The sequence below is a fragment of the Fusarium poae genome, chromosome 3, assembly GCF_019609905.1.
Source record: "Fusarium poae strain DAOMC 252244 chromosome 3, whole genome shotgun sequence".
Classification (NCBI taxonomy): domain Eukaryota; kingdom Fungi; phylum Ascomycota; class Sordariomycetes; order Hypocreales; family Nectriaceae; genus Fusarium; species Fusarium poae.
Window position 1 is genome coordinate 3,652,107 of NC_058401.1, and position 14,226 is coordinate 3,666,332.

A 14,226-nucleotide genomic window follows, 5' to 3' on the forward strand; every position below is an offset into this window, starting at 1 on the left:
GAGAGAATCAGCCCATCATTAGAGCGAATAGTGAAGCTGATATCACAGTTGTGCCTTTGTTTATGGTATGGAGTTTGATCTTTTTGCGATGGGGGCACCAAACATACATTGATTTAAAGAGTAGATTATATTCTGAGTCGTCTGTGGTACATAAAATCTCTAGTGTTTGTTCACGTTTACGTATCCGTAGGTAGTTTGTGCATTTTAAACATTTTGGTGTTTGCCATGATGTCGGGGTGTACCCACTTATTCCCGCTCACGGATCATCATCCATCCACCTTGCCAAAGTACCGGCCAGCCTTCTCCAACACAGCAACAGAACAAGGCCAGGCTCAGCCCTGAAAGCAACCGATCGCATCGACAAACATCCTTACCTTTTTGTCTCTCTCAGCACAAAAAGGCATCGACGTCGCACCGGCCGAATAACTTTGCTACGAAATATCCATTTTGCAACATCGTACCGCGCTTCACCTTAGCTTAGTCGCTCGCGACAAACCTCTACTATGAATAGGCCAGGTAGGACGCACCCCCACGACCTTATTCTTCCAGCAGCCTTCAGACCCCGCGCTGCAAGCGAAATCTCCCAATCTTTGTCACCCTCCATGCTTCCGAGATATTACTGTACCGAGAGAAACATGTGCGCCAGCGTACGCATTCGCGAGCTCTACGACTCCCTTGACGACCTTCAACCCCTCCGCCGACCTCAATGACCCTGTTTATGTGCCGTCAGGGTTGCCTCAATGGACCCGAAGGCGGACCAGGATCAGATCGGGGGATATCGAAGATGTTGCCATAACAAAAGCAGAACAGTCAGGCAAGCATTGTCAGAATAAACGCTGACCATGTCGTCGAATCGCAGGGGCAGTGCCACAGACACTCCGCGGGATGCCTGGTGGATTTGGAGGTCAACAACAACCTCAACAGCCAGGACGAGCAGGAACGAATCGATTGCCGAACGGAAAACTAGGTACGCTGTACCGAGATGATTGCGATTTATGCGCTGTGCTGTGTTGGCTGGGTTGCATCAACGACGGGCTTAGGCTAATATTGGCGAACAAATATAGGAAACAACAATTCTGGTTGGGCTTTCGGAGGGGTTCCAATGGCAGGAGCAGGTCCCCAGAATGCGGGACGTCAACTCGGCGGGAACGTGAGCTTTGCGCAAAGTTTGACAGGCTCCCAACCGTCAACATCTCTTGACTTATCGTACGTATATGTATCTGACCGTGATTCATGACGGAGGAGCCAAGACACTCCTTCGGGCATTGAATTGTTTCAGATGCCGAGCCCTTGGTAAGACGCGCTTGCTGACGCTGCCCAGCGAATTCCCATCATTATCGAACAACGCCCAAATGTCCAACGCCAACCAGTCATCTATGTGGTCGACTGCTGGATCGCGAAACTTGGGCGGGCCCATCCAACGAAACCAAGCTACTCCCCAGCAAGGCGGCCAGGATGACATGTTCAGTCCCACCTCATCAAGAGTGCCAGGCGGATTCAGGTTCGGTAACCAAGGCAACATTGGACAACAACCTCAACCCAGCAGCGTTGACGACTTCCCACCACTCAACCAAACCTCGAATGGCGAGCTGGGATCAGATAGGACGGCGAGCCTTATGTCTTCTCTAGGTTTTGGATCTCAAGCCGGCCCTGGGCCTTCAACAAGCAATAGGGGGAATGGTCTTTTGAATGCATTGTCGGCTAACAGTCGGGCCAATGAAGTGAGGTCACCGCCTGGTATTGGAGCTCCTGGTATGTTCATCGCAATATTGCCTCGAAATACGAAATTACTAACTCGTCCAGGCTCGTCAAGGCCACAAGATGGTAAACCTCCTGGTTTAGAAGAAGACCCTCGGCAAAAGTCGGCTAGAGAGGACGGTCCTACTGATGCTGCTTCTCCTGCTGCAGCATTCAACAACAATCCTACATCTCTGAAGGCGAAAGACGGTCAAGAACCCCATGGCTCCGAGATCATTGACCCTCTGGCTGGTATGCCTGCAGTGGACAAGTGGGGGATCAAGGGCTTGCAGACGTTAATGCATAACTACCCCGACTACCACGCCATGGTCGTCGGTATGGACCCTTCTTCGTTGGGACTTGACATAAGTTCTCCAGAGTAAGTGTTCTGACTTGAGGCTGTAAACTTGAACTAAAATGTTTACAGGTTGTTTTCTACACAAAACTACTCTCTTTTCGACGACTCACCTCCCCGGGTACCGCTTGCTAATGGCAAATTTCGATTGCCGGATTGTTACAATGTGACAAATGTGCAAACCATCGACAGCAAAATTGCCAGCTTCAACGAAGAGACTCTATTTTGGATCTTTTACAGTTGCACAGCGGATATAAAGCAGCAAATGGCCGCGGTCGAGCTGTAAGAAGTACCAGATCCAGCCTAATGTATCATTTACTGATTCTGTTCTAGACATTCGAGAAACTGGAGATGGCACAGAAAAATGGAAATCTGGCTGACCAAAGATGAGCACATGACACCCCAAATACTGAGCCCTAACCACGAGCGAGGTTTCTACATAGTCTGGGACCCGAACAACTGGCGAAAGGATCGTGTAAGTTGGCTCGCTGGATTTGTCTCATGATAGGAACTAACAAATGAACAGAAAGAGTTCACGCTGCACTATGGCGACCTAGATACAACATTGACCCAGGCGTAAGTCGGACCATGAAGGGGTCAGCTGCTGCCCTGTCTGGAGACAATTTCTTTAGGTGAAGGGGCATGGTGATTGATACGTATGAAACGTATGGATGGGCATTACGGCATCAAGACAGGGCAACGGCTTCTGTTTCTCGTGGGGATGGGATCGGACCTGGTTATGAATGAACGCTCTTCCATTACTGAGGGCTGGCTTATCGCCTGGATATAGGACTGTCGTGTCAATGAACGATGCTTTTCAGTTCTGCGCAAAACATTTCTGTGCATTATGAAGAAACCCGTGTTAATGTGATTCCGATGAACAGTCAAGCTCGATTTGTACAGAATATAGTTAACTTTGTAACGCTGGCCGTTTTTCTTCAAGTTAAAGATGTATGGGCGTCGTCAGAGCGATTAGCCGAGGATTTCCCATGTTTGATTTCCAAGGTAGCAATCGGCGAAGCTTAGTACCTTAGTACCTAGAATCCATCGCCTCGCCCCATCCGTGGTGGGTATTGGCGTAAGTATCGCCTATTACGTGCACCTGGCCCACGATCCAAGCTCTCTATCTGACCAAGCTCTTCAACATACAACTGAACATAATACTTTACCCATCGTTATTTCGGCTCGATCCTTGGGTGATCGCCTCCCTCGACTGATTTTCTTGTCATAATCTGCAGCGAATAGTTCTCCCATCTCGTGCGCGGTACCATCATGTCGGACGATCAAATCTCGCTGCCATATCTACTGGCCATCCTGGCCATCTCGGGCCTGGTGATAAGATACATGTTCTTTGCGGCACCGTCGCCGCCTCGGCCTGCGCGATCCCCCGAGGCATTCCTCCGATCGAGAGAAATTGCAGTTGAGAGAATACAGCAGATGTTTCCGCAGGCCGATAGGCGAAGCATTCTCTGGGATCTGCAGCGCAATGGTGGAAACATCCAGACCACGACAGAGCGCATACTATCAGGCCGACTGGACACGGTATGCCTCTGCTTTCATGTTTAGAAAAAGACCTTTCGCTGATGATATTGCCAAATGTTTAGCCCCCGGTTACCTTCCAACCCCCACCACCTCCAGGCCAGGCCGCAACTGAGAAGCCAGCTCAGCCGGACCTCATCACGCGATACAACCTCAAGAGCAAGCTAGATAGCGTATCGCAGGAAGACCAGGATACAAAAGGGAAGGGTTGGAGCTCGAACAAAGATGAGCGCCAGGCTTCGTTGCAGCGCAGAAGGGACGAGATGATTCTTGCTGCACGAAGGAAGATGGAGGCCAAACTCGCGGCCGAAAAGTCGGCCCAGGGAAATTGATAGGATTAGGTGTATTCTATTACAGTAGGGCTATTATACATGTTTCTCGCGATTCAGTACTGGGGAATACTTCTCATTTCGGTCTCACGATGTGACACGCTTACATGTAGACTTTGACTGGTTGCAATTAATTGAACAAAACACAAGTCTTCAGATCTACATCGATCTACTAGCTGGTGTGTAAGCCAACCGTGGCGTCTGGTACTATTTATATGTCAAATTAGTTTGTCAAGCCTGGTTTATGTGTGTTCATACCAATTAGATGTCCAAAGTGGCATTGCAAAGACGCTGTGGAATCTTGACAAGTCAGCCGTCTATCGACTCTGGTGATACGTCTGTCATGGCTCTGTTCTTCAAGCATTAGGATGATGTCAAGATTGAGGAAAACATGTGGCAGTGCTGGCGTGGCTTTTGTGGCAGTGCTCGCAACTACATTGCCAGATAGAGGTCTCTTTTCTTTAGCTGTGAAGTGTATTGGTCAGAACAATTTGCGTTGTTTGCTTGGAAAATCGATTTATTGAACGGCTGGGAATTGGTTGACAACCAGAAAGTCACCTCTGCAATTGCCAATTTTCGGCCTTTTTAGTGCTCATTGTTAAAGTGAACAACAATAACGGCCCCTGGTGATTGACAGTGCCGAGGTGGGGTCTGGGGTCATCAATCTTGGTTGCTGGTGCAAAAGAAACCCCGCCACATGTTTGTTTTCTTCCACATACAACGAGACCCTGTCCATCAGTACATTTACCTGAATGGCCTGTACGTAAAGTCTTGGTAAGGTATTCCGATAGCATTCTGTGCTGGCAGGTTCCAAACCAGAAACAAAAGCTACCTACCTATCCACATCTCCTCAATCTACCCCCTCATATTTTTGCTACACAAGTAGTGTTGGGAAATCATTTACTGCACTGCAATTCAGGGTCCAAAGATCGAGCAAAAGGCGAGACTTGGAGCTGAGCCACATTTGTTCAACGCGGCCTCGTGGTGCTACTGGGTTCAAGGTACTCCTAATAAGTACCACCAACCTTCAACTTCACTCATACAGGAGAGGCGAGGCCCCTAAATCCAAAAAGGTACAGTTCATATCTGATCATCACCGGCGCGCCAGTTTCGTCCCTCAAACTTCCCAGTCGTTTCTACTTTTATTTATCTCTCGTTGCATCTTTTCTTGTGTAACCGCCAGCTAACGATCCCTTTGTCCCCTCACAGTCTTCATCTTGTCTCTGCGCATTTTGATCTGATTTTCGATCAACAGCCCAGCCCTACTTTCAGAATTTGACGTCATCTTGGTGAGTTTGTCTTTTCCTTGAATCAGCTTCATGCCAGTCAGAGCCGCCAATCAATATCGATATTTTGTTGCGCATGTTCAGAGGCACAGCTACCTATGATTATTCCCGGGCTCTGAGCCTATCCTTGCAATCTTGGGCACACCAACGGCCGTCTTGCTTTCTACCCACGATAATATCCTGTCGACATCTTGAATAGCTACATGTCGTTGCTTCCTACAACCTATGTATGATTGTCACTAACTTGAGACTCTAAAAGTGCGGCTTGACGCCCGTATATACCGATAAGAATCGCTAAGACTGGAGTGCGACGTCTAGTGAAACTGTCAGACGGCCGTCACACGAATTCGAAGACCGCAGACCCGATTGTGTACATTTTTGACGGCTATCCACATGATTTCTACCACATTCTACAGCCTTTGATAGTACATGTTTCGTCTTCACACCAAAGACATTCGAATTACAAGTACAAATTAGCCATTGTCGCTTTCGATTACCAGTTTGCTGGGGCCCTTCGGATACGATGGGTACACCCCGAGACTACTATGCAGATTTGGAGCTGCCACCGACAGCTGACCTAACGGAGATTCGGAAACAATATCGAAAGCTTGGTATATACGGATAGAATTCTTGAACCTGAATGAGTGCTAACCTGGACTGCAGCTCTTAAGTATCATCCGGACCGTAATCCTGGACGAGAGCAAGAAGTCAATACCCAGTTCCAGATTATTCAAACAGCGCACGAAATCCTTTCCGACCCTGAACAGAAGGCCAAACATGATGCTTCCCGCGCTCGCGGTCGATACCCAGGCGCTTCGGGTGTTAAGGGCAACCCATGGTCGAATGTGAGCGCCCAGTACCCGCCTCCGCCACGACGCAACAACGCCAACACAAGCGCTCGAACTACGCCTTCAGGCGCACAAAGATGGCAGACTCGCTTCTCGACAGGAGTTCCCCCAACGGCAAAGCAGTACAACGCATCAGACGCTGAATCTAAGAAGAATGCTGCGCGAGCGTTTGAAAATATGCGAAAAGGAACATCGGCAAAGCCGAATGAGCAAACACGCCCTCCTCCACCGCCTCCCCCGCCTCGGACGGAATCTGCAAGGCAGCGTGCAGAGGCCTCATTCGGCGCAAGAAAGACGGGATTTCATCCTCGTACAGCGATGGGCGACGAGCCTCCTGTATCCAACAGCAACTATAGCTCGCGACCGGCATCGGAGCGATATGCGCAACCTTATACTCAAGAAGACCCGAAACCAGTTCCTCCTCCCACTCCCCAAAGACCTGCACCGACCGCAATGCCTGACCCCCTGAGTCAGTTCAGAGATCGAGATAAGGACCTGGATCCACGACAAAGCAGCCCGTATACCTCGCACGGTGGTGAAAAGACCAACCCTTTTGATGGAATTCAGATAAACCGAGCCAAAAGTACTCGTGAGACCAATCGCGAAGACCAGAACCCATCGGAAAAAGAATCTTCAAACCGCCAACGTAGCAGTAGTGCTCCAAAAGCAGGCAAAGCTGAAGAGCCCTCAATACCTCGTGATCCCGCCCACCGTCCTAAAGCTCAAATGAAGAAGACTAGAAGTGGCTTCAAGAGCGTACCCCTGGGGCCCAACCAACAAGCTACCGAGGTTCCTGCCACCGAAAAACGTAAGTTGCAATGGAAGATCTATGAAGAAGAATCAAGTTTACTGACAAGCCGACAGCAGCCGAGACACCTGGTGGCCCTTCAATGTATGACAACTCAACTTTCAAAACTCGCCATTTCCCCAAGTCGAAAAGCTTCAACAAGTGTCAGGGGCATTATGGATCTGGATTCTACCAGAGTCTATACGAATCTCCGTCGAAGCCTGACCATCAGTCGCCTAGTGGCAGACTTACTTCACCACATCCATTGACAGATTTTGAGCGCCTACAAGGGGCGTTGCTGACTGGGCTTATCAATATCAATAACGCCGGGTCTGAAAGCCCCCTTAAGAAAGCAAAATATCAACCCAGGAGCACAAACACTCCCAGCAAGTCAAATAGCGCTAACAAGACCAACCTGAACAGTTTCAATTTTCCTGTCGATGACGATACCTTTCGACGAACTTCGCCGGACCAGCCCCCATTCTCGAGACGAAACACTGATGACATCGATACTAGCTTTGTGGAAGAAGAGAATGCAGCAGATTGGGAATTCAGTGCCGGTGGAGCTGAACAGGGAAGTCCAGCAAAGCACAGAAAGGGCCGTCGATCGCCTGGGAAGCGTCCTACGATGAGCGGCAAGAGTACCCCCAGTTTTGTTTCCGACTCTGAACGACCTGATTCTACTAAACCCGAATCAGCTTTCAATCCTGACAGTTGGGAATTTGGGCCCCATACTTTTGTTCCCCAGCCAGCCAAATCCGTCTCACCTACTCGATTATCTCGCACAAATTCGAGAAAGCCCAAGGCTTCCCGAAAGCCTAACTATACGAATGTCGTAGATGACAGCAGCAGTGAAGATGAAGTTCTCGAATGGCGCGGTCGTAAGGTGCAAGACGAGCCTCCTGCAGCTGAGAGCCCTCAGGCAATGGATATAGATACGCCTCCTGTGTCGAACTCAATCCCACCACCTCGTCCTCCCAAAATTCCGTCTCCCCAGCCGCCTCAGACTACGCCGTCGCCTCAACCTGCTGAAACGAGCCAGACCCCCGGAACAACAGCTCCTCATACTGCCAGAGACATCTATGTCGAGCCTTCCAGACCAGAATGGCGGGAGGCCACCGTGGAGAACGCCAACGGTGTCGAGAACAGAGTGGAAAGTCCCAGGAAGCCTATTAACCCAAACAATGTGGGATCAGAGGACAGTGAGGAGTTTCTGGCCAGTTTTGCCGATCTGAGAAACGTGGCCCCCTTCACTCAACAGAGTTCAGGCCTCAAGTCTTTTTCCGATCTGAAGGACAATTTGCCTTTCGAAAGTAAGGCTGCGCCACAAATCCCGATCAAGCTACCAACGGTCCATCCATTGATCTTTCCAGATGCGCCTACTGCTCCCGAAATTCCGGCTGCTATGATGGTCAGTGGAATACAACCAAGTGCGCAATCCTGGGAGACATATGTCAAGGACTTTGAAGATTACATGAAACAGTGGGATGTGTTCAACGCTCAAGTTGTGGATCATTTTGCTACCCGAAAATCCCACATTGCTCGTACAAGAGCAGAGAAGGGATATTCATTCTTGGAGAACCGGGGCGATGGCGATATTCAGGAGTATTACAACTGGCTCGAGCAGGATATGGATGTCCGCCGACGCTGGACAGCCGCATGCGAAGAACATGAACAGCGATTCCGAGAGTTCATGGCGTTTCGAATGAAGATGAAGTGATCGAATAATTTTGAGTCGTGGAGTATAAAGCAAATGGGATGGGAGTCTAACTATCAACACGGGTTATTAGAAAGACTTGCTGTTGACTGGGCAAGACACGCATAGTGAGGTACAGGAGCGGTTTACGATATTTCTGCCGGGATTTCACGGGATTACGAAGAAAAGCGGTTTAGGATTTGGACAGTTATAGGCGCCACGCAATCATGTAGTGCATGGAGCGAGCAATTGCGTTTGATACCGATTCTGTTTTTAGGATTGCGATTTGGCGATTCGCATTGTGGGTGTTGTCACTACCTATGACCAAGAATGGGGCTTCGCTGGCATCAGCTTGGAAGGATACGGTCTTCGGAATTGGAATTCCAAGGCGAGTGTATAATGACACGGGCTAATAGTACATAGAGATAGACGAGTGATATCCCCATACGTGAGCTGAGGTGATTAGGCAATGCCAATCTGTGCATAGCTTTATTTCGCTGGGGAGGCTTGTGTTATTTACTTGTTTTGCGAATATTTGCCTCCCAGACGTCCAAAACTCATCTTCATGTGCAACATCTGCACAAATGTCCATAGAGAAGCGGTAATAGGGGAATTATATCCTCCTTGTATGGCCTAAGTCGTTGCTCCTGGGACTTTCCTTCCAAAATAATCACCACACTTCCAGTCTCCTCGAGACGACTTTGCCTTTAGCCATCTGGTGTTAGTTGGCCGGTTGTTTAGACTTCATGGTCAAATTCTCCGTCCTCTGCCTTGATGGTCTCGTTGATTTCCATCTTGATGGCCTTGGTAGAATTCTCATCATCGATTTCGGTCTCTGGTTCTTGTCAGTCAAGTGCTTCATGTGCCCGGGACTGCAAACATACTGGGAGCTCGGCGCTTGCGGGGGGTAGACTTCTTGAGACTTTCATAGTCGTCATCCTCGTCGGACCCGACCATCTTGGGTGTCTTGGGCTTAGGACCGCGCTTGCGACCTGTGAATTTGTGTGTCAGATATCTGTCTTAAGGTCGCGAGAAATGAGATATCATACCGGGAGTCTTCTTGGCAGGAGGCGAAGGAGCATCGGCGGCCTGCTGCTTGAGAGCGTCGATTTTCTTGTTGAAAGCGGTCCACTGATTCTGGAGGCTCTTCATGGTGCGGCCTTCCATGGTGATCTCGTCCCAGTTGATAGACTTGCCCTCAGGCTTCAGCTGAGCGATGATGCGGAGAAGGAGCTCATTCTAGGTATCGCAGTCAACATCAGCCAATAAATGGTGTCAAAGATGAATGAGAAATATCAGGACAACTTACCTTGGCCTCATCGGTCCAAGCGTTGGTCTTGGGAGTCGAAATGTCCGACATCGTGATGTTGATAGTGTCAAAGGGTTACGAGGCACACTCTTGACTCAAGATGAGGAAGATAGAATAGATATGAAAGATGATGATGTTTCCAGACAGCTTCAGGTACCTAAGGATGACTTTAGATGTGTTGAGTAAGAATGAGTGATGACGAAGAACGCAGGATGATAGAGAGAAAGGATGAGTGAGGAGAGTGAAGTGAGAGCAAGGAGTGAAGTGAGAGCGAGGAGTGAAGTGAGAGCAAGCTTGAGGTAAAGGGAGGAAATTGCTAGTTAGCAAACATGGAAGATGTGTGAATCGTGCGTAATACCCCTCTTTCTAAACATTGCGATGGCTTCTAAGCTTTAGGCCATAAGAGTGAATAACCTGCTATCTAATTTTGTCCCTTCTGCCCCAAGCAGGGAAATCGTTTAGCAACCTGGGAATCTGGGTCTGCAATAGCTTTAACCCTGCGATGCATTCACGTTTAGCCACTTGCAAGAGTATCACGACTTACTGCAGTGGGTGAATTCTCAAGCCTGCATGGTAGAGACAAACGATATAACAATCAAGATACACAAAATTGTGAGGGGAGGGGATGTCAGGCTTGGCGAATGAAATCAACTGTAGAGTGGATGAAAACTTGGGAGAAGCGGATGAGGAACATGAGATAGACTTACTTGTAAAGGATATCAGAGGCTGTAGTAAGCACTTTCGATGAGATGAAGATGAAGATGTCAGATAGAAGTTCTATTAGACACAAATATGAGATTAGCTGTTGAAGGTTGGTCTCTCAGGGTGTTCAGAGGTAAATCAGGATGAGAGGATGCAACATGAAGGATGTGTAGGAAACGGAGACGAGGTTACCGGTTGCAATACGTCTTGCCTATAGAACACAGCATTTATTAACTAACCAGGTCGGCAGTGAATCACTGGTCAAGTAAGGAGGTTTAACCAGCACTGGATGATACTTAAATTATACGTGACCTCTTTGTTGAATTCGTTTGACTGCGAGATGAGCCTAGAGAGACACCACGATATTTTGAGCATCTTGAAAGCTGTTTGTTACCATGATCTTTACTTAATCCATCTATGGTCAATGCAGTCTCTAAAATAAATAGTCTTGAAACATATAAGCGAATAAGTCTGTATGTCATGCTTCTAGAGTATTGCCTTGTTTGGAAGTCGATCGGGAGCGATCCGATTGTGGGGTTCCTTGGTCGGAGTCACGGAGTCCGATAGAGAAAAGCAAGCCCGTAGGTAGTTGACTATTGGTGCTCCTAACAACAACAACCATTTGATGTATCCATTGAACTAAAGTCATGCCATGTTGCGGTATTGGTTATAACATTTCGATTTAAAACCATCAAATGTCTCTATTTTCTTACTTTTTGATGTGATTGTTCTCCATTATCTTTTGTTCTCTAGAATTATTTTCACACCGCTGCTATTATACCATAATGGCCACCGATGTAGGAGACGAAGAAAGAGCACATTTGCTTGCTATATCACCATCGCCATCATCATCACCAGCAGGTATAATCACAACCCCGTATCAGCCCCCAGACCAATACGAGGGTATCAATCAAGACGATGAAGTCATTTCAAGCACTCAGAGTTCTGAGTGGTCCATCACCCAAAGCGCTCGCAGACTCTATGTATCTCACACCCTCTCAACATGGAACTCGCGCGTTTTTGAATTCGGGAGCGTTCTGTATCTCGCCTCTATCTTTCCAGGAACATTGATGCCTCTTGCGGTGTATTCAATGATTCGAGGTGCTGCTGCTATTGCACTATCATCTTGGGTCGGGCACTATATCGATCGCAACGACCGCCTTAAGACGGTGAGACTATCAATTGGTAAGGTAATCCACGTTCCATGTGATAAAGTAGTTAACATTTGAAGTGTCTCAAAGACTAGCCGTTGCCGTGTCATGTGCCATTTTTCTTGTTCTCATCAAGGTTCATACTATGCCTCATGAAGTGCGAATCGGTTTGCTTGCGGTCTCGATTCTGATGGCCTGTATTGAGAAACTGGCTGCCATAATGAACGTTGTGTCAGTTGAAAGAGACTGGGTACGCAGTCCAAATTCAACGAGATCGAAAATAGCTCATAGTCAATAGGTCATCGTTGTGGCTCGCTCTGACACTGTTGCCCTCCGAAGTATATCACTCGAGACTTGAGGCGGTAATCTTGCTAACTTTTCGCTAGCGATGAACTCACAGATGAGACGGATTGACCTTGTATGTAAACTTGTCGGACCATTCTTCATAGGAATGGTAGATGGCATTTCTACGGAAACAGCCATTTTTGTGAACTTGGTGATGAACTGCGCATCGGTTATAATCGAGTACTTTACCATCGCTAGGGTAAGTCGTTGTCTGTTCCATCTTGAGATAAGTAGTACTAATCCGTGCAGGTCTATCATCAGGTAGCTGCACTGCAGTGCCCCAAAAGTACACCACATACCACTCCCCTCGATTTCGGCAATCGCCAAAGTCCTTGGGTGTCGGTGAAGCATGGCCTGAAGAAGACGTTTTACGATCTTCGTCTCTATTTTACCCACCCCGTCTTCTTTCCGTCTTTCGCAGTGGCCCTTCTTTACTGCACAGTTCTATCCTTTGGTGGAGTTATGGTTACTTACCTTCTTTCGAGCGGATACAACTCGTCTCAAATTGCTGCAATGAGAACAATCTCTGTAGCTTTCGAAGTTCTGGCTACTTGGATTGGACCATGGCTAATGAAGAAGATTGGACCGGTTCGTGCAGGACTTTGGTTCTTGAGTTGGCAGTTGGGATGTTTATCAATAGGCGTATCAATATTCTGGCGGTATGCCGATAACGTCCTCGTCTCAACTCTGGCACTCGTGGGCAGCTCCATGCTCAGTCGTATCGGACTTTGGGGCGTCGATCTCTCGGCCCAAGTCATCATCCAAGAGGTATGTGTGTCCAAGTTTGTTGAGGCGAATCTCGCTAACCATGCATGATGCAGGAAGTCGAAGCGAAAAATCGAGGAGCCTTTTCTGCCGTGGAAGCCAGCTGGCAACATGTGTTCGAGATGTGTGCATACACGTCGACCATAATATTCTCGTCGCCCAGTCAGTTCCACAACCCAACGGCGCTGAGCGTCACGGCAGTCTTGTTTGCATGGGTTCTGTTCAGCTTGTTTGTGAAGAAACGAAGAGGTCATCTCGTTCACTGGCCGACGTGCCTATCTGCGGAGAAGCAACAAGCATCGGCGATAGATGGAGTGCTCGAGTCGATGCATTCAAGAAGAAGAAGAGAGGGGCCTGGAGGGGTTGCATGATATGCATGTAGTATTGCACGAGTGGCGGTCACCTGGATCGGAAGGTAGTGTAACAACGATATAGTGAGATGACACGGGATCCTAATGCTGATGCTGATCCTGTGGGTTGGGAACAAACCACGTTTTCTTCCGTGTCTCGGACGGCAGCGGTTGTTTTTGTGTGTTTCTCTGCATAGAGCACGTAGTATGGCTTCGTGGATCGAGAAGCGAAGCTTTGAGATGATGCAGTCTTGGTTACGCGGGGAGCACAGCATTGACAGAACAAGTACAATGTTGTCTTGGATGAGGGAAGAGGGTCAGCCGTTGGGTTGGATATAAGACAAGATGTGTTGCATTTTAAGAGAGACAGAATGAGACATGCATCGAGGCTCTAGAATAGGACGTGCCGGGGTCAAAATAGGCACAAAAGTCTCAATCGCCCACCATCTCAGAGCCCCAGTTGACTGGTCATCTGTCGTTGTAATCGCAAAGTTGTGGCACACCATCTTGATGTCTTGTCGGGACGGACAAGGCGGGGAGAGGTCGACGGTTGCATAACTCATGCACCGTGGCGGGTCAGGGCGCCGCGGGAATGACGGTGTCTGCTTTAGCGGATTTTGAGGGTACCATTTCCCCTGTAGCCTACCAAACTACCGCTCCGGGCAGCTGATCCACCAGCAATAGCAAGGCCAACTTCATCCAAAGAGTGTGCCATCATAAATTTTATTTTTCCCCAGATCTCAAACCTGGCTTCGTCATCACATGGGCCTTTTTTCTCTTAAATCATATTCGCCCTTTTCCCTTATACTATACTTTACTCTACTTAATCTACAGCATTGCCCACTCTACCCTGGGCGCGCTGTCACTACCCGTGCTGTTGTTTCACTCCCGTTTGTCGCTGCTTGCGATCCTGATCTGCTGTTGTCTCTGACTCTGTTTCTTCGATCCCCTTTTGCAAACAAAACAACCCCCCGTGATTTTCTTCACGACCGTCTTCTCACATCCATCGCGGCCCCTATAAATCCAC

At 48.4% G+C, this 14,226-nt stretch overlaps 5 protein-coding genes across 5 annotated transcripts; 4 read left to right on the top strand and 1 right to left on the bottom strand.

Annotated features, from left to right (window-relative positions):
• Positions 1-503: 503 nt before the first annotated feature.
• Positions 504-2,672, top strand: FPOAC1_008598 (uncharacterized protein; the record flags this gene model as incomplete). The annotated part of the gene is made up of 8 exons (XM_044853039.1): positions 504-516; positions 860-967; positions 1,065-1,206; positions 1,322-1,752; positions 1,804-2,116; positions 2,165-2,374; positions 2,426-2,567; positions 2,619-2,672. 8 exons carry the CDS (start codon positions 504-506, stop codon positions 2,670-2,672), a joined length of 1,413 nt encoding a protein of 470 aa, XP_044705709.1.
• Positions 2,673-3,364: 692 nt separating this feature from the next.
• Positions 3,365-3,963, top strand: FPOAC1_008599 (uncharacterized protein; the record flags this gene model as incomplete). Its single annotated transcript, XM_044853040.1, has 2 exons — positions 3,365-3,634; positions 3,697-3,963. 2 exons carry the CDS (start codon positions 3,365-3,367, stop codon positions 3,961-3,963), a joined length of 537 nt encoding a protein of 178 aa, XP_044705710.1.
• A 1,806-nt stretch (positions 3,964-5,769) lies between these two features.
• FPOAC1_008600 (uncharacterized protein) lies at positions 5,770-8,601 on the top strand (the record flags this gene model as incomplete). Its single annotated transcript, XM_044853041.1, has 3 exons — positions 5,770-5,857; positions 5,910-6,902; positions 6,959-8,601. 3 exons carry the CDS (start codon positions 5,770-5,772, stop codon positions 8,599-8,601), a joined length of 2,724 nt encoding a protein of 907 aa, XP_044705711.1.
• A 713-nt stretch (positions 8,602-9,314) lies between these two features.
• On the bottom strand, positions 9,315-9,937 carry FPOAC1_008601 (uncharacterized protein; the record flags this gene model as incomplete). The annotated part of the gene is made up of 4 exons (XM_044853042.1): positions 9,315-9,412; positions 9,462-9,569; positions 9,627-9,816; positions 9,887-9,937. The coding sequence occupies 4 exons, from the start codon at positions 9,935-9,937 to the stop codon at positions 9,315-9,317; spliced, it is 447 nt and encodes a 148-aa protein (XP_044705712.1).
• Positions 9,938-11,373: 1,436 nt separating this feature from the next.
• FPOAC1_008602 (uncharacterized protein) lies at positions 11,374-13,220 on the top strand (the record flags this gene model as incomplete). Its single annotated transcript, XM_044853043.1, has 6 exons — positions 11,374-11,773; positions 11,820-11,989; positions 12,038-12,077; positions 12,126-12,283; positions 12,334-12,852; positions 12,906-13,220. 6 exons carry the CDS (start codon positions 11,374-11,376, stop codon positions 13,218-13,220), a joined length of 1,602 nt encoding a protein of 533 aa, XP_044705713.1.
• Between the last annotated feature and the right edge of the window lie 1,006 nt (positions 13,221-14,226).